This window comes from Aquarana catesbeiana, linkage group LG12 (assembly GCF_042186555.1).
Source record: "Aquarana catesbeiana isolate 2022-GZ linkage group LG12, ASM4218655v1, whole genome shotgun sequence".
NCBI classification, from domain to species: domain Eukaryota; kingdom Metazoa; phylum Chordata; class Amphibia; order Anura; family Ranidae; genus Aquarana; species Aquarana catesbeiana.
The window spans coordinates 26,254,998-26,280,590 of record NC_133335.1 but is presented as its reverse complement, the minus strand read 5'-3'; the positions used below and the strand labels follow the sequence as shown (position 1 = coordinate 26,280,590).

The 25,593-nt window shown below is 43.5% G+C and overlaps 1 protein-coding gene across 6 annotated transcripts in view; it reads right to left on the bottom strand.

Moving 5' to 3' along the window:
- Positions 1 to 1,461: 1,461 nt before the first annotated feature.
- The window catches only part of NKAIN4 (sodium/potassium transporting ATPase interacting 4), an 80,774-nt gene continuing 56,642 nt past the window's right edge, over positions 1,462 to 25,593 (bottom strand). For 3 of the 6 annotated variants that reach the window (XM_073607458.1, XM_073607462.1, XM_073607459.1), the window contains 5 exons: positions 20,312 to 20,509; positions 12,026 to 12,086; positions 7,328 to 7,412; positions 1,970 to 2,014; positions 1,462 to 1,820 (listed from right to left, as the gene is read on the bottom strand). In XM_073607458.1, the coding sequence (XP_073463559.1) occupies positions 1,972 to 2,014; positions 7,328 to 7,412; positions 12,026 to 12,086; positions 20,312 to 20,509 (387 nt within the window). In that variant the 3' untranslated portion in view covers positions 1,462 to 1,820; positions 1,970 to 1,971. The remainder of the gene's footprint in view (positions 1,821 to 1,969; positions 2,015 to 7,327; positions 7,413 to 12,025; positions 12,087 to 20,311; positions 20,510 to 25,593) is intronic. The other 3 variants (XM_073607456.1, XM_073607457.1, XM_073607460.1) reach the window with 3 other exon arrangements.

Below are 25,593 nucleotides of genomic sequence, written 5' to 3'. Positions count from 1 at the left end.
AAACTCCAGGCGGGCTGTCATGTGCCTTTTACTGAGGAGTGGCTTCCGTCTGACCACTCTACCATACACGCCTGATTGGTGGAGTGCTGCAGAGATGGTTGTTCTTCTGGAAGGTTCTCCTCTCTCCACAGAGAAATGCCGGAGCTCTGTCAGAGTGACCATCGGGTTCTAGGTCCTTCTCCCCCAATCCCTCAGTTTGGTCGGGCGGCCCTCTCTAGTAAGGGGTCTGGTGGTTCCAAACTTCATCCAATTACAGATGATGTGCTCATTGGGACCTTCAATGCTGCAGAATTTTTCCTGTACCCTTCCCCAGATCTGGGCTTCCATACAATCCTGTCTCAGAGGTCTACAGACAATTCCTTGGACTTCATGGCTTCATTTGTGCTCTGACATGCACCGTTAACTGTGCAACCTTATATAGATGGGTGTGTGCCTTTCCAAATCATGTTCAATCAACTGAAGTTACCACAGGTGGACTCCAATCAAGTTGTAGAAACATCTCAAGGATGATCAGTGGAAACAGGAGGCACCTGAGCTCAATTTTGAGTGTCATGGCAAAGGCTGTGATACTTATGTACATGGGAATTTTTTTTCATTTTTTGTTTAACTCTTTTTTATTACATTTTTATATAAAAAATATATAACATAATCACAAACATGTGTATCATTCCTAGAATTTGCATATTATAAAACATTTTAAAAATCCTCCAAAAGATGTTCAAATTTCTTCGATTCTCACCCCTCTTTACGTCCTCCAACAACCACCCCCCTTCTTCTCCAAAAAAAAAAAAAATATATATTTTTAATTAATTTGCAAAGATTTCAAACAAACTTCTTTCACGTTGTCATTATGGGGTAATGTTTGTAGAATTTTGAGGAAAATTATGAATTTAATCCAATTTTGGAATAAGGCCGTAACATAACAAACTGTGGAAAAAGTGAAGCGCTGTGAATACTTTCCGGATGCACTGTACACAGGACAGCGATCACTGAACTTGCCACTGATTTTTCAGACTTTTTTCTTTTTACAAATGATGATCCTAAAAAAACAAAAAAACAAAAAACAAAAAACAAACAAAAAAAAAAACAAAAACAAAACCCCCACTGTCCTATTACCGTTCGAATCATACACTGCCTGCAGATCATGTCAAAATTTCCACAGTTGCAGGGAACTGCATGCGATCGTTCAGTTACTGTACAGTTGGAGAGATAGATGTGACACGACCTCCTGGTAGTAAATTCCAATCGCTCAAATGACTTTTTCTAGTTCTAAAGATTCATGCCGCAGTTTTGAGGACCGCAAATCGATATCCGCGGGTGATCTCGGATAACCGACCATCCTGTTCCCGGAAGCAATGCTGGTAAAACGGTCGTTTGACACGGTAAACAATCTAATGTGACAATTTTTATTAAACCTTTAAAAAAAGAAAGGTAAAAAAAAAAAAAAAAACCTTGTATGAACGGGCTGCGCCACCCCCAGGACGATGGGCGCACACTACCTCTGGGGGGGGGGTGCTGTATATCGAACAATGACTTTACATACATTGGATTCAGAGAAGGCCTGGGAATCTGAGGGCGGGGCCATGAAGAAGGGGGCGGGGTCAGGAAGAAGGGGGTGGGATCAGCTAGAAGGGGGCGGGGGCACCGGCCCAGTAACAGTCAGAAATTGCGCAGTCCTTTGTCTCTTCGCTGTGACGCATTGTGTACAGTCCCGGGTTCTTGGCGTCTCCTCTGCCCAATCCTGAGTCTGTGTCACAGCTTGCGGCGGGCGTCCCCCACCCTATCCGCGCTGGATGGCAGCTCCTCTCATTTACGCCGGCCTGTGGGGGGAGACATGAAAGTCAGACGCATAAAAAAAATACGATGACGTGGTGTGATTGTGAATCACTTATCAATGTTATTGTTGATTTTATGATCATTATTTCTGTAGCGGACATATTAGTTGTGTATGGAAATTAGAGAAGTTTACCGTCAATTTAGGAAGGGATTCTTTACAGTAAGAGCGGAAGATTCCCTACCAAATGAAATAAAAAAAAAAAAAAAAAGAATGACTGACGTAAATAAAGAAAATAGATACAACTGAAAAAATGACATTCTTATTAAAAGATAAGTTCACTTTTTTTGTGATTATTGTGGGATGGCACGGAGGGGGCGGAGACTGATTCCCACTCTCCAGCTTGTGCACATTTTGCTCATTTACATTCTTGCACTGCGTTAATGCAAGGGTTACCGTGTGTTCTGTTCAAAGCGGTTGTAAGGGCAGAACATTTTTTTTTTTTTATACCTTCTACACACCTCCCAACATTTTGAGATGGAAATGAGGGACACCTACTACCAAACGTATGTAGGCATAGGACACGCCCCCCCTGCCACACCCCCTTAAAGGAGAATTAACCCTAAAAAAAGGTTAATTAAATCCGCAAGGGCTTTTTTTTTTCACCACTACTATTCCTTTATATTGGCTTTTAAAATTTCCAGATGCAGCAATTTAGAATTTAGACGAAAGGTTTAGCACTGGGAAACACTTTTTGAAAGATCAAAAAAGCATTTTATATACAGTGGAGCCTTGGATTACGAGCATAATCCGTTCCAGGAGAATGCTTGTAATCCAAAGCACTCGCATATCAAAGCGAAAGTTCCCCCATAGAAGTCAATGGAAACCTAAGATAATTCCTCCCGCGTTGACTTCTATTACATGCAATACCACACGTGGCCAGAGGTGGGGGGGGCGCCAGAGAGCCTCAGAAATACTCTGGGACAGCTCGGCTGAACTCGGAAAGGCTCGGAAACACTCGGGAACTATTTCCAAGTGATTCCGAGTATTTCCGAACGGCTCCAAACCGTTCTGAGTGTCCCCGGTGCCCCCTTGCACCTCTGGCCAAATGTGGTACTGCACACCCCATTGGCTTGAATTCTGCTTGTTTTGCCAGACAACACTCGCAAACCGAGTCAGAATTAGAAAAAAAAAAAGTTGCTCGTCTTTCAAAACGCTCGTTAACAGCATTACTCGCAAACCAAGGTTCCACTGTATATCTATATAGATCAGACCAAAATGAAGGGCAAATGAGGAGGAAAGAGGGACATTGCTCCAAATCAGGGACAGTTGGGAGCTATGGCAGAGGATCCCCCCCCCCGTTATACTTACCCGAGCCAATCTCGATCCTGTGATGTGCACGAGTTCAGCGTCTGTCTCTGCGCTCTCCCTCCTCACTGGGTAGATTGATGGCAGCGGGAGCCATTGGCTTCCACTCCTGTCAATCAAATCCTAGGTCGAGGGGGCGGAGCTGAGCCACACTGTCAATAGACGCAGACAAGGCCGTTTGGGAGCGAGCCTGTGTGAGATCCCCCATATAAAGCGGTTTTCTATGGGGGTACTTGGTGGGGGGGGAGGGGCTGGGAGCGATACACAGGTGTCCTAGTCCGCCAGTGGTAGCAAATCAGGGCCACTGGAGGTGCTCACAGGGCTAGAGGAGAAGTTCCGGGACCCCTGAGGATATAGGGCGGAAGTGATTTTAGCCGGGGGGGGGGGGGGACCGCTTCTACATCTCCTCCCAGCCCTGTGAGCACCTCTATGTACTGTGAGTTCTAACATTTACTAAACTGCCCACTAGATGGCGCTTTAATCCCTTTATCTAAGGGGAAATCGCATGCAATTCTTTGGAGTGCGCTTTGCGCCCATTCATTTTGTATTGGAGCAAATCTCACCTCAAAGTATTGGTTTCGGGAACATTTGGGCGAGTACTGATACCAAATGCTTGGTATGCTCCTAGGCCTGTGATGGTGAACCTTGGCACCCCAGGTGTTTTGGAACTACATTTCCCATGATGCTCATGCACTCTGCAGTGTAGATGAGCATCATGGGAAATGTAGTTCCAAAACATCTGGGGTGCCGAGGTTCACCATCACTGGCCTAGTAGGTAGGGCTTGTTCTCAGTAACAGTTGTGGGGATGTAAAACCCTGAGGTTAAGCTGCACTTTTACCGCCCCCATCCCCCCCAATCGCTCTCTCTTGAGCTGAAGATGCAGCGGCTGGGGGTGTACACAAGCCTGCACTGCATGCCGCTTCCGGAGCGTGACCCATTTACGTGAATGGGGCCTCTCTGCATGAGCCCCACAATGCACTCAGTTGGCAATCGCTATTGCCGGGTCGAAGGGGATAAAGCAGGTGGCAAGCAGCCAATACAAAACCTCCTTACCAAGTGTCAAAAGCTCTTTGAAAAGCAATCCAAATGCGTGTTCTATGCAACCCTAAGGTTCCTCCAGAGGTGGTGGGGGAGGGGGGTCCCTTGAGCTGTGGCAATCTAAGCTCTCATCTGGTGGTGCCTGCATAGTTCCAGAGTCAACGGCGTGATTGTAAAAGTGACGTTCTGACCCCCAGTGTAAGGGGGGGAATTGTTCTCACTGTTCACCACCAATGTAGGGAGCATTGTCCCATGAACCCCCCAATGGACTTACCTTACCGGGGGTTCCCCGAGATCTGAAAAATGAGTTCAAGGCTTCCTCTGTGTTTAGGTTAAGAAAGGCGGCCTTAGTGCATTGGAGTGCCATTTAAAATGAATGGCAACGCATGTAATGTGCGCCGCCGCAAGCTGTTATCGCTTGTATTCCTGCAACGTGTTCGATGCAAACGGGGCCGGTTCACACCACATACAGTCCAGTGCATCAGAAACGCATGGAAAGTAAGTTATATGGTTTTCAATGGCATAGTTCATATCAGTGCATTCCAGAAAAAAAAAAGTATGCTGCATTTTTCCTGCACAGAACTGTAGTGAAACACTGTAAAAATGCACCGGCCCCCAGTACAGTGGAAAAAAAATGAAAGAAAATAACTAAATAAATCATCTGAAATGCATCAAAAACTGCATGCAGAAACGCATCGGGAACAGATCTGGAATGCATTTTTTGTAATGTGAACAGCTTTACACGTTCCAGTGCGTTTAGGTGCATTTTACTGCGTTCCAATATAGTACAGAAAAAATGCGGCACGTTCTACTTTTGTTTCTGGAACTGACTGCATTGGTGTGAACTATATGCCATTGGAAAGTCGGACCAAAGTCGTGCAGGGAGTACTTTTGAAGTTGATGAAGTCGCACAGATATGAACGGTACTCATTGGAAATCATGGGGTACAACTTGACATGTGACTTTGCAGTCCCGAGTCACAGGACAAGTCGCAGAGGTGTGAAGGGGGCCTTCCTTTCTTTTTGTTCAGATTCGTTAATCTAGTTATTTCGTTTTGTCAAATTCGGGTTGATTCCCTCAGTTCGTATTCGGATGTCTTCTTTCAAATCTTTGATTTTTTTTCAATTCAAAATGTTTGAATCAATAAATTTCTAATCGGCCGACTCGAAAATTTTATATATTTTTTTTTTTCGATTCGAATGCGGCAAAGTGAACAAACAAAAGAAAAAATCTTCATTCAATGATTACAATGACTCTTTAACCACTTGCCTCCCGGGAACTTTCACCCCCTTCCTGCCCAGGCCAATTTTCAGCTCTGTCACACTTTGAAGGACAATTGCGCGGTCATGTAACACTGTACTCACATGAAATATTTATATTTATATTTTTTTTTTTACACAAATAGAGCTTTCTTTTTGTAGGATTTAATCACTGCTGGGTTTCTATTTTTTGCTAAAAAAAAAAAAAAAAAAAAAAAAAAAAAAAAAAAAGACCAAAAAGTTTGAAAAACAAAACAAAAAGCAGTTTCATAGTTTGTTTGTTATTTTTTTTCTTCATTGATGTGCGCTGATGAGGCAGCACTGATAGGTGGCACTGATAGGCATTGAGAGGTGGCACTGGTGGGTAGCACTGAAGGGCACTGGTAGTCGGCACTGGTAGGCGACACTGATAGGTGGCACTGATGGGCACTGGTAGGCGACACTGATAGGTGGCACTGATGGGCACTGGTAGGCGACACTGATAGGTGGCACTGATGGGCACTGGTAGGCGACACTGATAGGTGGCACTGATGGGCACTGGTAGGCGACACTGATAGGTGGCACTGATGGGCACTGGTAGGCGACACTGATAGGTGGCATGTACCTAGAGGAAGGATGTATTGGAAACAGAGCGAGTACAAAGAAGGGCAACAAAGCTAATAAAGGGTCTGGAGGATATTAGTTATGAGGAAGGGTCACAAGCACTGAACTTATTCTCTCTGGAGAAGAGACTCTTGAGAGGGGATATGATTTCAATATACAAATATCATACTGGTGACCCCACAATAGGGAGAAAACTTTTTCGCGAAAGGGAGTTTAACAAGACTCGTGGCCACTCATTACAATTAGAAGAAAAGAGGTTTAACGTTAAACTGCGTAGAGGGTTCTTTACTGTAAGAGCGGTAAGGATGTGGAATTCCCTTCCACAGGCGGTGGTCTCAGCGGGGAGCATCGATAATTTCAAGAAACTATTAGATAATCACCTGAACGACCACAACATACAGGGATATATAATGTAATACTGACACATAATCACACACATAGGTTGGACTTGATGGACTTGTGTCTTATTTCAACCTCACCTACTATGTAACTATGAGGCACTGATGGGCACTGGTTGGCAGCACAGATGGGCACTGATAGGCGACATTTTTTGTCTTATTTTTCCTTTAAATATTAAAACATAAACCCCAAGTGTTGATTAAATATCACCTAAAGAAAGCTCTACCTGATAAAAAAAATAATATAAAACTTGTTTAGATACAGCGTTGCATGATGGAGTCATTGTCAGTCAAACTATCACAGCACTGTAAAGCAGCCTGGTAATGAAGGGGGAGGACAGGCTGCTACTCCAGTGGTTACAGCAGATTATGGATCAAGTCAAAGTGTGCTGGAGCTTCACCCAGAAATGTTACATTGGGGTAGATTTACTAAAGGCAAATAGACTGTGTACTCTGCAAAGTGCGGTTGCTCCAGAGCTTAGTAAGTGAGGGAAATCTCTGATGACTTCCATCATCCAATCATGTGCAAGCAAAAATATATATATTTTTTTCCCTTGCATGTGATTGGGTACTCTTTGCAAAGTGAAGCTTCCCCTCATTTACTAAGCTTTGGAGCAACTGCAAAGTGCACAGTCTATTTGCCTTTAGTAAACCAACCCCAATGTATGTATCTCTTCTTACACATACGCTGAACATTGGCTCAGAGCTGACCCAGCTCTACAGGTGACAGGTGCACCACAGCAGCCAATGGCATGCCTGCATCCCTCAGAATCTAACAACAAAAAGGTATGATTGGTTATAGTAAACTCCAGTTGGGCATGGATCTGATTGGCTGGTGTCTCGGCAGAGACAGGACAGGCCGCAGAGTGCCGTCTTTTATACTTACAAATAACTCTGCTTGAACAGCGGGTGATTGGACTTTTCATTGACATGGTAGAGGGGGAATGGATCAAATCCACCAATGAAATCAACTGAAAGAAACAAAATCCCAAAATAAAAGCAACAAAAACAATGAGAAGGCATGCAGGGTGAGGGAGGGGGAGGAGCAGAGACACGGGAGGAATGGATGACAGACAATACAGATCACACCGGGGGGGGGGGGGGGGATGAAGGTTCAATGACCCCAAATGAAAAAAATGGTTCTTAGATTCACCCTTCTGGGAAGCAGCCACCCCTGTACAGAACACCAGCTGTGATATCGGCCATTATAGGCTATGGGAGGGGGGAGCGCCGGGCCATGACCTTGTGTCTGTAGGACCCCCCCAGTCTGCAGGACCCCCTCCCATCAATGCTCAGTGGTGGTTAGCACTTCTACCTCGTAGAACCCGAGTGTTGGGTTCACAACCAAAGCCAAGACACTGCAGTTCGCATGTGTTTCCTCCAACACTCCAAAGACATGCTGGTAGGTTAAATTGCCCTCATATGTGTGATAGGGACCTTCGATTGTAAGCTCTTGAGGGCAGGGCCTGATGTACACTATATTACCAAAAGTATTGGGACGCCTGCCTTTACACGCACGTGAACTTTAATGTCCTCCCAGTCCGTAGGGTTCAATATTGAGTTGGCCCACCCTCTGCAGCTATAACAGATTCAACTCTTCTGGGAAGACTGTCCACAAGGTTTAGGACTGTGTCTATGGGAATGTTTGACCATTCTTCCAGAAAAGCATTTGTGAGGTCAGGCACTGATGTTGGACGACAAGGCCTGGCTTGCAGTCTCCACTCTAATTCATCCCAAAGGTGTTCTATCAGGTTGAGGTCAGGACTCTGTGCAGGCCAGTCAAGTTCTTCCACCCCAAACTCGCTCATCCATGTCTTTATGGACCTTGCTTTGTGCACTGGTGCTCAGTCATGTTGGAACAGGAAGGGGTCATCACCAAACTGTTCCCGCAAAGTTGGGACCATGAAATTGTCCAAAATGTCTTGGTATGCTGACGCCTTAAAAGTTCCCTTCACTGGAACTAAGGGACCAAGTCCAACCCCTGAAAAACAACCCCACACCATAATCCCCCCTCCACCAAATGATTTGGACCAGTGCACAAAGCAAGGTCCATACAGACATGGATGAGCGAGTTTGGGGTGGAGGAACTTGACTGACCTGCACAGAGTCCTGACCTCAACCCAATAGAACACCTTTGGGATGAATTAGAGCGGAGACTGCAAGCCAGGCCTTCTCGTCCAACATCAGTGCCTGACCTCACAAATGCGCTTCTGGAAGAATGGTCAAACATTCCCATAGACACAGGCCTAAACCTTGTGGACAACCTTCCCAGGAGAGTTGAATCTGTTATAGCTGCAGAGGGTGGGCCAACCCAATATTGAACCCTACAGACTGGGATGTCATTAAAGTTCATGTGTGTGTAAAGGCAGGCGTCCCAATACTTTTGGTAATATAGTGTGTATGTAGAGCGCGGTGTACATTGTTGGTGTTATATAAATACCTGTGATGGATATGAGATCACAGTGTCGGGTTTACACCAAAAATCTTTTGTTCCTGAGTTTTTTTCCAATTAATTCTCCCCCCCCCCCTTTGTCTTATATTGATTGTGTCCCTTTAATTGCTTCCCCTGTAATCCGCTCCTCTGTGAATTCCTATGCGGCTCCCTCCAGTGCTGCCTCTCCGCCCCTTTCCCCACACTGACTGATTGTCCCCACAATCTGGGATAATCAAGGGACACGTGATGGCAACTAATAAAGAGCCCCGGAGCCAGGAAATAACGAGGACAAATCCGGGACCTCCGAATCATCACCTCCATCCATAGAGATTCTCCTTCCTAGAAATATCAGGGGGGGCTCTACTAATGAGTCCCCCTCCCCCACATCCCCCGCTCTTCATCATTCATATCTGACAGTGACAGAGAGCTGATGTGTACATTGTACGATCGGCCACACACCTAACAATCTCATATCTCCTATAGACCACCAATCATTGGACCGTACTACAGGAAGGATGGATACTTAGTTGCTGGTGAATGGAAAGGTCCCCCATATATGGATTGATTTTCATCAATTTATACAGGCAAAAGATATATTGATTTATGGTGGCCATATATGTATCGATTTCTGATCAATTTATGGTGGCCATACACTTATTGATTTGTGATCGATTTAAATATAGTAGCCATACATGTATTGATTTCTGATCAGTTTACAGTGGCCATACACATATTGATTTTTGGTGGTCATAGATGTACCAATTTCCGATCAATTTATAGCGACCATTCACATATTGGTTTATGGTGGCCATACAAGTATTGATTTCTGATCAATTTATACTGACGAAAGACATATTGATTTATGGTGGTCATACATGTACCAATTTCCGATCAATTTCTGATCAATTAATAGCGGTCATTCACATATTGATTTACGGTGGCCATATATGTATCGATTTCTGATCAATTTATGGTGGCCATACACGTATTGATTTGTGATCGATTTACATATGGTAGCCATACATGTATTGATTTCTGATCAGTTTATAGGGCCATACACATATTGGTTTTTGGTGGTCATACATGTACCAATTTCTGATCAATTAATAGTGGTCATTCACATATTTGTTTATGGTGGCCATACATGTATTAATTTCCGATCAATTTATAGCGGCCATTCACATATTGGTTTATGGGGGCCATACATGTATCGATTTCTGATCAATTTATACTGACGAAAGACATATTGATTTATGGGGGCCATATATGTATCGATTTCTGATCAATTTATGGTGGCCATACACGTATTGATTTGTGATCGATTTACATATGGTAGCCATACATGTATTGATTTCTGATCAGTTTATAGGGCCATTCACATATTTTGTTTATGGTGGCCATACATGTATTAATTTCCAATCAATTTATAGCGGCCATTCACATATTGGTTTATGGTGGCCATAGAAGTATTGATTTGTGATCAATTTTTAGTGGCGACACACATATTGATATATGGTGGCAATACATGTATGGCCACCATAAATTGATCAGAAAACGATCAGAAAACGATCATAATTTAATCATCAATTTAAAGTGACCATACTCATATTTATTTGTGATCGATTTACATATACTGGCCATACATGTATTGATTTGCGATCGATCTAGCTTCAAGTGATCACAAGCAAGCGATTCGTCCTCTATTAAAATTTCAGACAATGCCACACATACAGCACTGACCGAAAATATGATCTATCAGAAAAGATCATTTCTTCGATCTGAATTATGATCGGTAGTCTGACACACACAGATATTTATCTAATGGATCAGAAACGATCAATAAAATTCAGCCAATGAATGTGCTATACACGTATCGATTTATGGTGGCCCTGCATGTATTGATATTTGATCAATTTATAGTGGCGACACGCATATCGATATATGGTGGCCATACATGTATGGCCACCATAAATTGATCAGAAATCGATACATGAATGGCCACCATAAATCATAATTTAATCATCAATTTAAAGTGACCATACTCATATTTATTTGTGATCAATTTACATATAGTGGCCATAAATGTATTGATTTGCGATCAATCTAGCTTCAAGTGATCACAAGCAAGCGATTGGTCCTCAGTTAAAATTTCAGACAATGCCACACATACAGTGCTGACTGAAAATATGATCTAACAGAAAAGATCATTTCTTCGATCTGAATTATGATCGGTAGTCTGACACACACAGATATTTATCTAATGGATCAGAAACGATCAATAAAATTCAGCCAATGAATGTGCTAGTGTCAGGACGGATGGACGGCTCAGTAGACGCATCGAACGGTCTGTGGGTTTATGATTCTTGCTCAGCTGGATCTTTTTAGTCGCACCGAATAATCAATTAAAGGATTGTGTTGATCGTATGATCAGAAACAATCTACATCATTCTGGCAGCTAATTGACTTTCCAGCAAATAATATCGACATCTTCCTAAATCCATCCAATGGAGGGTGAAGGGGGAGGGGTTTATTTTGGGGCCATCGGGTCCGATGGAGGATCTGCAGTTTATGATTCCTGTTCAATGTGATCGTTTTCAGTCACTATGGGGCTGTTTTCCTAAAACGAGAGAAAGAAACTAACCCCTCCCCATCAGACAGCTGTCAAATGTTTGATGTCCCCCCCCCCCCCACTTTATATCACCCTTACACCCCCCCCCCCCCCCCCCCCCCCCGTCCATCCCCCAAGTAGAGACACTCCCGGCCTCCTTTAGCCTAAAATGACCACAACAAGCCGCAGATAAAAATCTGACATTCGGGGTCTGTACAGGTCCGGGGGCTTCTACATTAATAAACATCAATGGCATTTCTATCTCTTCCAGTATCCTTTATATTCTGTCTACCACTCCAAAGAGGAAATGGCTCGATGTATAATGGTGGCCACACACACTACAACCTGATTGTACAATCTCCTTCACACTTACCAAAACTGTGTCCTATCGGGACAACCCTGACCAATCCATTCAACTGCTATCCAATCAGACCGACCCTCACATTACAGAGTTGTTGGCAGGTCTAAAGGAGATGGTACAGTCAGATTGTATAGTGTATGGCGAGTGTTTGTGGCCAGGACTATAGAGCGGTTATACTCACAGCTGTCCTCCTCTTCTGTGAACACGCTGGTCACATAACAGGCGTACACAAAGCCAAAGAGCTGGAAAAGAATCAGTGCAGGGGATCAGACAATGATCATCTACATCCTGAATAACAATAATAATAATATCCTGTACAATAATATAAAATAATATGTATAATATCCTGTATAAAAATGAATAAATAATCATATTCATATAAAAATATATAATGATAATAGTAATAATAACATGTATAATATCCTATAGATAAAGATATAATAATAAAGGGGCAGCACAGTGGTGTAGTGGTAGCACTCTCGCCTAGCAGTAAGAAGGGTCACTGGTTCGAATCCCAACCACGACACTACCTGCCTGGAGTTTGCATGTTCTCCCTGTGCCTGCGTGGGTTTCCTCCGGGTGCTCCGGTTTCCTCCCACACTCCAAAGACATGCTGGTAGGTTAATCAGATCCTGTCTAAATTGTCCCTAGTATGTATGAATGTGTGTTGGGGACCTTAGATTGTAAGCTCCTTGAGGGTAGGGACTGATGTGAATGTACAATGTATATGTAAAGCACTGCGTAAATTGACGGCGCTATATAAGTACCTGAAATAAATAAATAAATAATAATAATTAATCACAATAATATGTATAAAAATATATAAATACTAATATTATGCATAATATACTGAATAAAAATATATAATGATAATATCCATAAAATCCTGGATTATAATAATATGTATAATATCCTGTATAAAAATATATAATTATAATAATAATATTATGTATAATGTCCTGTATAAAAACAATAATAATAACATGTATGATATCCTATATAAAAAATATGTAGTAATTAATAATAATAGTAATAATAACATGTATAATATCCTGTAGATAAAGATATAATAATAATATTTAATAACAATAACATGTATAAAAATATATAAATACTAATATTATGTATAATATCCTGAATAAAAATATATAATCATAATATTATCCATAAAATCCTGGATTATAATAATAATAGTAATACTTATAATATCCTCTATAAAAATATATAATCATAATAATAATAATAACATGTATGATATCTTATATAAAAGTATATAATAATAACAACACATATTATATCCTATATAAAAATATGTAATAATTAAGAATAATAATAGTAATAATAACATGTATAATATCCTGTATAAAGATATAATAATAATCTTATTAGTATAATATTTAATAACAATAACATATAAAAATAAATAATAACCATAATTAAAAAAAATAATATTATGTATACTATCCTGTATTGAATATATAATAATAATAATAACACGTATAATATCCTGAATAAAGATGTAATAATAATAATATTTAATAATAACATGTATAAAAATATAGAATAATAATAATAATCTTATTATTATAATATTTAAGAAAAATTACATATATAATATCCTATGAAAAAATATGTAATAATAACTTGTTTACTATCCTGAATAATAATAATAATAATTATTATTATTATTATTATATCCTGCATAAAAATATATATATTATATATTATCCTGTATAATAATATTATGATCAGCCCCTCTTACCTTGTGACTTGCTACAAACTTACAATGTACAGTAAATACAGTGGGGGAGGGGGGGGAGACTAAAGAAATGCTTCTTCTTGCCTGCAGCAGACTCATGACATCATTACTAGCTGTAGGTTGGGTTCACACTTGTGCATGCGATTCGCATTGCTGTGCAGACCACATGCGATGTCTGTGTGATACGAATTCAGCCTTACAAACTGCATGGCTGAAATCGCATTCGCACCAAAATGGTGCAGGACCCTTTATTTTTTTTTGGTCCTCCCTGGAATCGGATCATACGAGTGTTCACACCCAATGCGATCCGATTCCAGCACCATTTGACAGTTCTCACTGTGAACCGATCTGGGGGGTGTCACTAACTTAACAGTGACACCCGCAGCGGTTCACAGATCTCAGTGTGAACCATCCATGATTCGGGTGCGATGCGGGGACCGGCAGCAGTGTGACCCAGGACTGATTGATAAAAGGTGAAGCTTTTTTGGAGACATTACATTGCTGCTGTATAATGTGACATGTCGTTGTGGAGCTGTAAAAATGACGGCGGGGAACACTTTAAGCCTTAGGCCATCAAAGGAATCATATATACAAATCTACTTGTGAATTAAGTTCTAGGACAAAGGGCCAAAAAGCGCCCCCCTCCTCATGATCTATGAACTACCTCATCTGTATAGATTGCGGGTCCTACCCTTTTTTTGCACCCCCTCCTACTGAAGCGCCCAAGGCATCTGCCTCTCCTGCCCCCCCCCCCCCTTGTATGAATTACAATAATATGGAGGACAGCAGGCGTCCCCGGCACTCAGCTGCTTGTCATGGATGATGTGTGAAGTATGCACAGCTGGATGGGAGGGTGGCCGGGGATTGGCTGAGGAATGTTCGGTATCGGGGGGGACCCCCCTGCGCGGTCTCAGCAGGGACATAAAAAGGTCACACGCTGCAGGAATGGTGCGCATGGCGGAACGCAGAGAGGGGTTCGTACCGAAGCGTGAACGGAACATTCCCCCAACATTCTACATCTTAACTTCTAAAAATAATCATCGTCATCCTTCAGGGCAAAACATTCCCAGCTGCTCCTCCAAATACCGACAAGTGCAAGAAATCTCCAAGTGTGCGCAATATGTAACTGACATCACGGCTATGAGACCTCATGAGGCTCTTAAAGGGACAGTCCACCTAAAAAATTATATTTTAGCTATAAGAGGCGTCTAGTAGGCAGAGTCAGCTCCTGGATATTACTAAGAACCCCCAAACATTATGTATATTTTTTTATTTTATATTCTTTTAAACAGAGACTCTAGAGTAGCAGTCTCCAAACTGCGGCCCGGGGGCCAGATGTGGCCCCTTGCTTGCCTTTATCTGGCCCTTGGGGCACCAGCCCCCCTACTGACACCATTAATGGTGCACTGTTCTTATTATTGATATCACCAATGGGGCGCTATTCCTCCTATTAACATTAATGATGGGGCACTGATGCCGGGGCATTTTGTACTCCCACTGACCACAATATGGCCCCCTAAAGACTAAAGGACAGTAAACTGGCCCTTTGCTTAGAAAGTTTGGGGACCCCCTGTTATAGAGAATAAAATGGTGGTCGTTCTTTTAATTGTCTCTGATCACCTCTATCATCTAGGGCAGTGATGGTGAACCTTGGCACCCCAGATGTTTTAGAACTACATTTCCCATGATGCTCATCCACTCTGCAGTGTAGTTGGGCATCATGGGAAAGGTTCACCATCACTCATCTAGGAGGACCAGAGTGACATCAAGACGTCATTTGTAGGGTGGAAGTAAACCATTTTTTTTTAAAGCATCAGATAAATGTATTTTTTTTTTTTTTTTTTTTTTTTTATCTTTTGTTTTCTAAGAGATAACAGGTCTTCTTTATGGAGAGATCTGTGGTCTATAGGATCCCAAATCTCTCCTCTACCTTTTGAAAGCAAAAAAAAAAAAAAAACGATCTGATGCTTAAAAAAAAAAAATAGTTTACTTCCACCCTAGAAGTGACGTGATGATGTCACTCCGGTCCTCCTAGATCATAGAGGTGATCAGAGACAATCTGGTCTCTCTTCACCTCTATGGCCAGCCGCGTGAACTGTCAGACCGTTTTCCCAGGCGAGAGAACGGTAAGCCCGAGAACAGGGCCCGGGACAAGGGGTGGGCAGGAGGGTGCGGCTGCCCTGGGAACTGTGGTATCATATGAGAATCGGGGGGCATCGCAAGGAGATTAGGGGGGGGGGGGATTTGTGTTGAGAGGGGGGAATTTGAGGGGAGGGGGGGCAGCAAAAGGTAAGAGTTGTTCTAGGAGGGAAAACTTGGGGAGGCGTGCTAGTAGTGGTGATTTTGGGGGAGAGGAGAGGTGGGGAAGAGGATTTGTGCAAGAAAAGGTAATATGGTGGCAGGGGGGATTTGTGCTAGGAGGGGGAAACATTTTTGGGAGGGGGATTTGTGCTAGTAGGGATGATTGGGGGGCATTTGTGCTAGGAGGACACATTGTACTTGGATGGGGGATTGGGAAGGGGAATTTGTGCTTGGAGGGGGAATTTGGAGGGGGGGGGGGGGGGATTTGTGCTCAGAAGAGAAATTTGAGGGGTAGAGGATTTGTGCTAAAAAAAGAGGAGCATATGTGAAATGAGAGGATATGAGCTGAAAATGTAGATTAGCACTCAATTTTTTGGGGGGCAGGGGATCTTTGCTGACACATAATGCTAAAACATCTTGGTGGGGGGGGGGGGGCTCAATTTTGGATGTTCTCCCTGGGCACTAGGTGACCTTGTCCTGGCACTGCCCGAGAAACACTGGCGAGCTGCGGGAGGGTGGAACCCCCTCCCACTGCTTCTAAAAGCAATCCAGCAGCTAATCCGTCGCTCGGATTGCTTTTACGAAAAAGAGAATCGCTGGCTGAACAAAAAAAATATATATACCAGGGTTATGGCTGATAGCTTTGGCCACAACCCCGGTGAACCACTTCAAAGCCGCAATGTATATATACGTATTGCGGTCTTGAAGTGGATATAAAATAAATATAAACTCATCAGGAATGGGAGCCCCTCATAATGGGCACAGCGGGTTTACAGGCCCAGGACTCAGGGGGTCTCACCAATGGAGTCCCTGAGAAATGGAAGAGACTGTCAGGGAGTTATGTATAAGAAGCGCACTTGCCCTTTAAGATTTTTGCATTTGATTGGCTAAGCCTAACATATTTACATACATAACTAGATAATCAATAAAGGGAATCCACAATGATTTTCTTTTTTTGTTCCCTTTATGTTTACAGTCTACGTTTTAAATGGGTGTTTTAGTCCCATTTATCACACAATGTTTGCCTTAATAGGAACATTTCATGCGTGACAAAGGAATCTCAGAGTGTCATGGGTAATCCAAAAGCATAGGTTGCTTTTTGGAGTCTCTGTACATCAGAGCTCAACCTGAGAGAGGAAGATGCAGCACAAAGAGCCAATCATTTGTGCTGCAGTGCTCATATGCTGACAAGGAGCATGCTGATTGGAGGAGAGAGCAAAGTGACAGAGAGATGAGCTTATCAGTCTGCTGCTTCTCTTTTCACTGTCCAGTCACAGGCTGGGGGGACAAGACCTGTAAGTGTTACTGAACTGCAGCAAAACTTAGGTCGCTTGCCCTGCCAGACAGAGCTGTGCTGTGTGGCAGAGCTGTGTAAATCTCAGGACAGGATGGACATAACTACAAATCCTTTGGCAGGTAAACCATACATGTTTTACGTATCCTTAAAGTGAACACAATGGGGTCGATAAATGAATACATTGTATTCTGCAACATTACACATTTACTTGACTTAAAATAAAGAAAATGTGTTTTAAATGTTATTTTTTAAAATTTTAGTCCTTAAAAAAAAAGGAAATATCTCGAAAACTTCATTCCCTCTAAGCCTTCACTTGCACAGCATGTCTTATCCTGATAATGTGTCTGTGTATTCCGTGCCAACCTCCTTCTACAAAGCAGCGGATGAAGATTTATCTGGAATGGGCCCATTAGAGAGCGGCCTTCACACACTCTTTTGTTCTTTGTCTGTCAATCATTCCGCTGAATTATTTAGAGACTAATGACCCAGAATTATGTCTGCCAGGTTCTGGCCCCTCCCTGGGGCTCCCGCGCCTTTGTGTGGCTCCCAAATTCCTCCCACAGCCTCATCTGGTGGTGGAGGGGGGGGGGGGGGACCAGGCAGAGAGCAGAGCAAGGCGCTGTAAGCTGCCGACCAATCAGAAATCATCACACACCGGAAAAGGGAGAGGGGGTTACTGCACATTGCTGTGGCTGGGCCACCTAAAACTGATATTCCATTGTTTGGTGGAGGCTGGAGAGTTAAACCATCGGACAGTCTCTTCTATCTCATAGGGACTCTATTGATGAGATCCCTGTGCTGAGTTCCTGGGTCTGTACACCTGCTGTGCCCATTATGAGGGGTTCCCACCATCCCTGTGCTGAGTTCCCAGGTCTGTACACCTGCTGTGCCCATTATGAGGGGTTCCCACCATCCCTGTGCTGAGTTCCTGGGTCTGTACACCCGCTGTGCCCATTATGAGGGGTTCCCACCATCCCTGTGCTGAGTTCCCGGGTCTGTACACCTGATGTGTCCATTATGAGGGGTTCCCACCATCCCTGTGCTGAGTTCCCAGGTCTGTACACCTGCTGTGCCTATTATAAGGGGTTCCACCATCCCTGTGCTGAGTTCCCGGGTCTGTACACCTGCTGTGTCCATTATGAGGGGTTCCCACCATCCCTGTGCTGAGTTCCCAGGTCTGTACACCTGCTGTGCCCATTATTATGGTTCCCACCATCCCTGTGCTGAGTTCCCAGGTCTGTACACCTGCTGTGCCCATTATGAGGGGTTCCCACCATCCCTGTGCTGAGTTCCCGGGTCTGTACACCTGCTGTGCCCATTATGAGGGGTTAATTTTGTTTATTGAAAAAATCTTACAAACAACAACTTATATACAATAAAACCATAATAAATAAATAAAACATATTTACAAAATAATTGAATATGATAATACAAAACAAGCACATTATAAATGGTACAAACCAAATTGCGCACAACACAATCCCTACGGGAGAGCCAGACTAAGGAACATCACCGTCACCATGCATGTAGCCTTTTATCAAAAATATATATCATCTTGAAAATCTAGGGGAGTGAATCAAGAATACAAAGAAAAAGCCGCACACCCCGAGATCAACAGGCAGCAGCTACAGAGTCCTGATATTCCTCCACGCCCTTATCCAGGCCTCCTGCTGCCACCTGCCTTTCTCAAGACCCCGAATCTTCCCAACCTCACCCAGAATGTCCTGCATCACCACTTCCACAGGGAGGATTTTACCCCGTAAGGATACCTGACACCGTGCACTCCACGTGAAATAACGGACTACTAGACTAACTAAAAAAGAGTGTTTCCAAATCATAATCCCGACGAGTCTGGAATGCCCCATACACCCACTCTGCATAACTCATCTGGGGGAGGAAGGGTATGCTCAGAGCCCTCCCCACCCTCTTGTACACCTCTATATTAAAAGGTAATTGAAGTAGAAAGTGATCCATGGACTCCACCACTCCTCCACACTCCACTCTCGGGCAGCCCCGATCACTCATGGAAAGAAACTTCAAGTTGCCCTTCACATATAGTTTTCCATGAAAGGCAAGCCAAGCCTGATCCCTAAACTTCATTGGGATCCTCTCCACATTAATCAATCGCAAACCCACCCCCAAAACCAGACTTGGGCAATCCCTCAGGTCCAGTGGCTCGCAAAAAGCAGAGCTCATGATCCGCTTCTCAAGAAGTTTCCTTGGAAGAGATCTGACTTCTGCTGTTACTTGCCACTGCTGAAGCATTTTCAAACACGGGGCAACATAAGCCGGGAGCTGTTCATGCTTGACCCTCAGGCTTTTCACTGGCCCACCATCCTCCCAGTCTCGCAGAAAGGGCCTAAACCAGGACTGGAGAATACCAACCCACCCAGGCGGTCTCTCTGCCAACATGTTACCAAGATTATACTTCACAAACATCAGAGAGAAAAAGACTACAGGGTTGACCATCCCTAGACCACCCTCCCGCCTAGGAAGGTAAGTCACATTCCTTTTGACAAGGTTTATTCTGTTCCCCCATAACAGCTGGAAGAAACAACTATAGATCCTGGTATAGAGAGAAACTGGCAAAATGCAAAATGAGGGGTTCCCACCATCCCTGTGCTGAGTTCCCAGGTCTGTACACCTGCTGTGCTCATTATGAGGGGTTCCCACCATCCCTGTGCTGAGTTCCCAGGTCTGTACACCTGGTGTGCCCATTATGAGGAGCTCCTACCATTGTTGTGCTGAGTTCCCAGGTCTGTACACCTGCTGTGCTCATTATGAGGGGTTCCCACCATCCCTGTGCTGAGTTCCCGGGTCTGTACACCTACTGTGCCCATTATGAGGAGCTCCTACCATTGTTGTGCTGAGTTCCCGGGTTTGTTCACCTGATGTGCCCATTATGAGGGGTTTCCACCATCCCTGTGCTGAGTTCCCAGGTCTGTACGCCTGATGTGCCCATTATAAGGGATGAGGGAGGACTCAGGAACTGGATTTTTAGGGATATTGTTCATATGGGGGTCGGGGTACAGCTAGCTTTCAGCAAAGACTTCTGGTAGCCCCACATGCTTCATGTGCACGGCTCTAGAGAACATTAAGCTTGGACTTACCGCCAGCAGGATCTGGGTGGCGCTGTGTAACACTTCGATGTACTGGTACTCTATGGAACATCCCACCACCGATACGTAAGAGTGGCTCTCCAGGCCAGCCATGCCAGCTACAGGGGCCTCCTTCCTGACACAGCCAGGTCCATGTTCACTCCACCACGACTGGTGCTGAGACACGCGGAAGGTCAGAAAGTCGCTGTCCTGTGTGTGGGGAAACACAACCACCATGTATCAACGCAAAGATTAACAACCTTATAAACTCTTAGCTGAAGGCCACTGTTCTCATTGATGGTGGGGGAGGAGCCAGGGTTGGATGGAATTACATTGTGAGCGATGGCTAATCGTGTCTGGGAGCTGAGCAGTTATAGGAAATAGGCAATTTCCTGTGGCAAACCCAAACATGAAAGTGTATGTAAACCCTGAATGACATCTAGTTTGTCTTATAAACAATTGCCTTTTTTATTCTCCCTTACATTTAATTGCAGCTGATCTCCTGCAGCCTATTTGCAGTCACTTCCTGACTCCGGTGATGGCATTTCTCAGGGTGGGTTTCCTGATGGGGTCACCAGTGGACCATGCCTGTTCAATGTGTGTTGGCACAGCTGCTTGTAGCCAGTATTAAAGCTGAACTTCAGGCTGGAAAAAAAATTGCTTACAGTGGGCCCCCCCATACTGCCTCATTGGGTCTACAGGGTGTGGGAATAAGAGGACAAACTTACCTTATCCTGGATCCAGCAGGATTCCTCCATCCATGGTCCAGTGCTGCTGATTCTGTAAGGCGCTCTCAGCTATGGACGCATTCTTGCCTCCACCACATTCAATGCAGGAATAATAGACCTGCACTGTACATGATGAGGCAGAGGGGCCACCCACAGCCTGGAGCACCAGGGAGAATATTACAAGACTTGCAATGTGAAAACATTGGGGATCTTGGCTGGAATGGGGAATCAGGGTAAGTAATATATCCTTTTCCTCTACCCCCTAAAAATGCCAGCTATAGGGGCTTCCTTCTTGGCACAGCTCACCACCCTGGAATTAGGGTAAGTCAGTTTTTAAGGCAGGGCAAAAGGGGCAGCTGCCCTGGGCCCTGTCATTGTTGTGGGGCCCAAAGCAGCTGCCTCATACTTGCCAACTATCCTGGTTTAAATTTCCTCGTCCCTTGAGGTTTTAGTCCCATGCTGTGTCCCAATATCTCAGTGTGAAGTGCTACTACTAATGCTGCCCAGCTCTGCCCTTTTGTTGTGTACAGATGACTCACCTGCAGACCCTGTGTTTACATGTAAATTACTGGCATTCATATGTAAATAGCGGCAGCATTCATATGTAAATAGCGGTGGCCGGCGGCATTGATATGTATATCATGCCCCCCTGAGTTCATATCCACAGTAATCTCTAGCAGCCAATCAACAAGCAGAAATCATGTGCTGTAACCTCTAGCAACTAATTAGTGAGCCGTAATGTGTGCTGTAACCTCTAGTAACCAGTCATGAGTGGTAATGATACACTGTAACCTCTGGCAACCAATCGCAATAGCTGCCTGATCTGATTCAGTAAACTGATTTTGAGTCTAGCTGCTATTTATTGTATGTCTCAGAGCAGGTGGAGAGTGAAACTGCATGGGGGGGGGGGGGGCAAGAAAAGTTTTGCCCAGGGTCCAATCAATATTAAAGACGGCCTTGGGGTAAGTAATATATCCTTTTCCTCTACCATTCAAAATGCCAGCTATAGGGGCTTCCTTCTTGGAAGAACTCACCACCCTGGAATCAGAGTAGGTAATATATTATTTTCCTCTATACTTCAAAATGCCAGCAATAGGGGCTTCCTTCTTGGCACAGCTCACCACCCTGGAATCAGGGTAAGTAATATAGCCTTTTCCTCTACCCCCTAAAAATGCCAGCTATACTGGCCTCCTTCTTGGCTCAACTCACCACCCAGGAATCAGGGTAAGTAATATATCCTTTTCCTCTACCCCTAGAAATGCCAGCTATAGGGGCCTCCTTCTTGGCACAGCTCACCACCCTGGAATCAGGGTAAGTAATATAGCCTTTCCCTCTACCCCTAGAAATAACAAGCAGCACAGAAGGGACCCCACTGCAAGGGAATTCTTTTTTACAGTCTCAGATTTCCACCTTTCAGGCTCGATTCACATCTATGCATGTTGCTTTTGAGCGTTTCTGCAGTGCTTTTTACGGTGCTTGCCGCGTTTTTGCCACGTTTTTGTCGCGTTTTGCGTTTTTAAAAATTTTTTTTTATACTGTATACTGAAAGGAAAAAAAAAACGCAAAACGCGGCACAAACGCGGTACTTGCGTTTTTGGATGCGGGTCCATTGAATTCTATTACATGCAAAACGCTGCATTTCGCATGAAAAAAAGTCCCCGACCCTTTCCAAAAACGCAGAGGCACAAAAATGCATTGATGTGAACATGTTCCATAGGAACCCATGTTAAAAAAATTCCCATGCATTTCTGCAAAATGCATCAAAAAACGCATTAGTGTGAATAGAGCCTAAGATAGATTCTGATGACAACACAGGAGACAATTGGGAGACTGAGGCAGAGCGTTGCCACCCTATAACAGGAAGTGCCTGTGTAAGAACCATCATGGCAGGATCACCAAGGATTATGTTAATGAAAGCTGCAGATTAAAAAAAATAAATAAAAAATATAGAAAACAACATTAAACTGTTAAAGCAGTAGTAAAGTCTCTATGACAATATAAAATAATGTGCCCCCCCTGTAGGCACTAGTATGCACTGATACTAGTACATCTAGTACATTATGACAAATTTACCTACAAACAGAGCCCTCCAGCTATGCGCTGTCAGAGCTCTCCCCGATCCCCGGCGCTTCCATCTTCATCCGTCCTACGTTCCGGGTTTTGCATCTCCGGGCACTTGACTGGCCGGGCGGATGTGACGTCACTCCTGCGCATTCACGCGCGAGCCACATCGTAAATGTGATCTGAGCCGCGCATGTGTGGCTCAGATCACATTAACCGCTGACAGGCGGTGGGGGGGACGTTTATGACAGAAGACATCTCTAGGGTCTCTTCGGTTATAAAGAGCCTGTCTGCAGATTTGAAAGACTCCGAGTGTACTACCACTTCACAGCTTCTATGAGATTATGATTTACAGCTTTGTTATAGAATAGAATGTCATTTCAAGTGACAAAACAGATAGACAAGGGGGGTTATTTACGAAAGGGAAATCCACTTTGCACTACAAGTGCACTTGGAAGTGCAGTCGCTGTAGATCTGAGGGGGACATGCAAGGAAGATAAAAAACAGCATTTTAGCTGGCACATGATTGGATGATAAAATCAGCAGAGCTTCCCCTCATTTCAGATCTACCCCTCAGGTTTACAGCGACTGCACTTCCAAGTGCACTTTCAGTGCAAAGTGGATTTGCCTTTCCCCCAATGAGTGAGGAATGCTGGCAGATGCCCCCCGCCCCCTCCCCCCCCTGCTGGAGGAGGCGGGATACAGCTTTGTATGTCATATACATGTACATAGAACAGGTGATGACATGTATGTGTTGGGTCTGATATGAACTCTGCAATAGGGGACTATCCATCTAATTATCGCTCAGCACGGCATGCTCATTAATCCTCCATTCATTCATAATTGATAGAGGAAAATCACACAATTGTGTCATGCCTTACATAATTCTGCTTCCATTTATAGTCCACAAAGATCTCTAGATAAACAATAGGAAGGGTAGGAACCTGAATGACACTTATGTGGTCTATTTATAAGAACATTTGCATAGCTTTTGTCCAACAAAACTGATTGACATTTGTTCTGTGCAAGTTGACCGGTTACTGTGAGATTGGGGGAAAATCCAATGTGGGTATTTTCTCGTCTGGTCAAATGCTCTTAGGCTTTTTTTTAGGTTACCGTAGTAGATTAGATTCTCTTCTGGTTGAACGTTTTTAGACCATTGTTTAGGCTATTCTCTATTCTGGTTGAATGCTTTTAGGCTTTTTTTTTTAGGTTAGTTTCTCTTCTGGTTGAACGTTTTTAGACCATTGTTTAGGCTATTCTCTATTCTGGTTGAATGCTCTTAGGCTTTTTTTTTTTTTAGGTTAGTTGGTTAGTTTCTCTTCTGTTTGAACGTTTTTAGACCATTGTTTAGGCTATTCTCTATTCTGGTTGAATGCTCTTAGACCTGGTTCACCCAGGGGCGACCTGTCAGGCGACTTAGCCGCCTGACAAGTAGCGATCCATTCTGTACAATGGAACCGTTCGAATAGGAGCAACTCAAGTCGCTCCGACTTAGAAAAAGGTTCCTGTACTACTTTGGGGCGACTTCAGAGCGGCTTGCATTGACTTCTATACAGAAGACGTTTTACAAGCCGCCCTGAAGTCACGCTGTACGGGGTGGCTTCAGAATCGGGCGACTTTGAAGCCACCCCTGTGTGAACCGGCACTAAAGCTTTTGTTTTAGAATATTTTCTCTTCACAGCTATAGACGTTGCAAACATTCTTTCCATCAACCACGGGTTGAAGGGAGCCGCTAGCAATAATTGCATCTAATATCCAGTAGGCTGGTTGACATTCAGCCTGCCCATTCATGGTTCAAAGCACGAACCGGCCCAGATTCAAACCGTCTATGGCCAGCATTAGGCCATTGTTTGACTATTTTCATTTCCGTTTGAATGTTCTTAGGCTATTGTTTCGGCTCATTACTTTTCTGGTCGAAGGTTTTTTAGGCTATTTTTTTCTTTCTGGTTGAAGGCTCTTAGGCTACCATTTTAGACAATTTTCTCTTCTGGTTGAATGTTCTTAGGCTATTGTTTTAGGTTAGTTTCTCTTCTTGTCCAAAGTTTTTAAGCTATTGTTTTATACCATTTTCTTTTCTGGTTTAATGTTCTTAGGCTTCTGTTTAGGGTAGTTTCTCTTCTGGTTGAATGCTAGAGCCTAGTACACATGTTTAGAAAATCATACAAAAAATACCGCTTTCAAAGCGATCGTATGATAATCTGAACTCTTCATTTTCGGTATGAGACTAGCATGCAAATAAAAATGGATGATCAATCGTCTGATAATCTCATTGTGTGTACTAGGCTTTAGGCTATTGTTTTTGACTATTTTCTTTTCTGATTGAATGTTCTTAGGCTATTGCTTTAGGTTAGTTTCTCTTCTGATCGAATGCTCTTAGGCTATTGCTTTAGGTTAGTTTCTCTTCTGCTTGAATGTTCTTAGGCTATTGTTTTAGACTATTTTCTTTTCTGGTTAAATGTTCTTAGGCTATTGTTTTATTCTATTTTCTTTTCTGGTTGAATG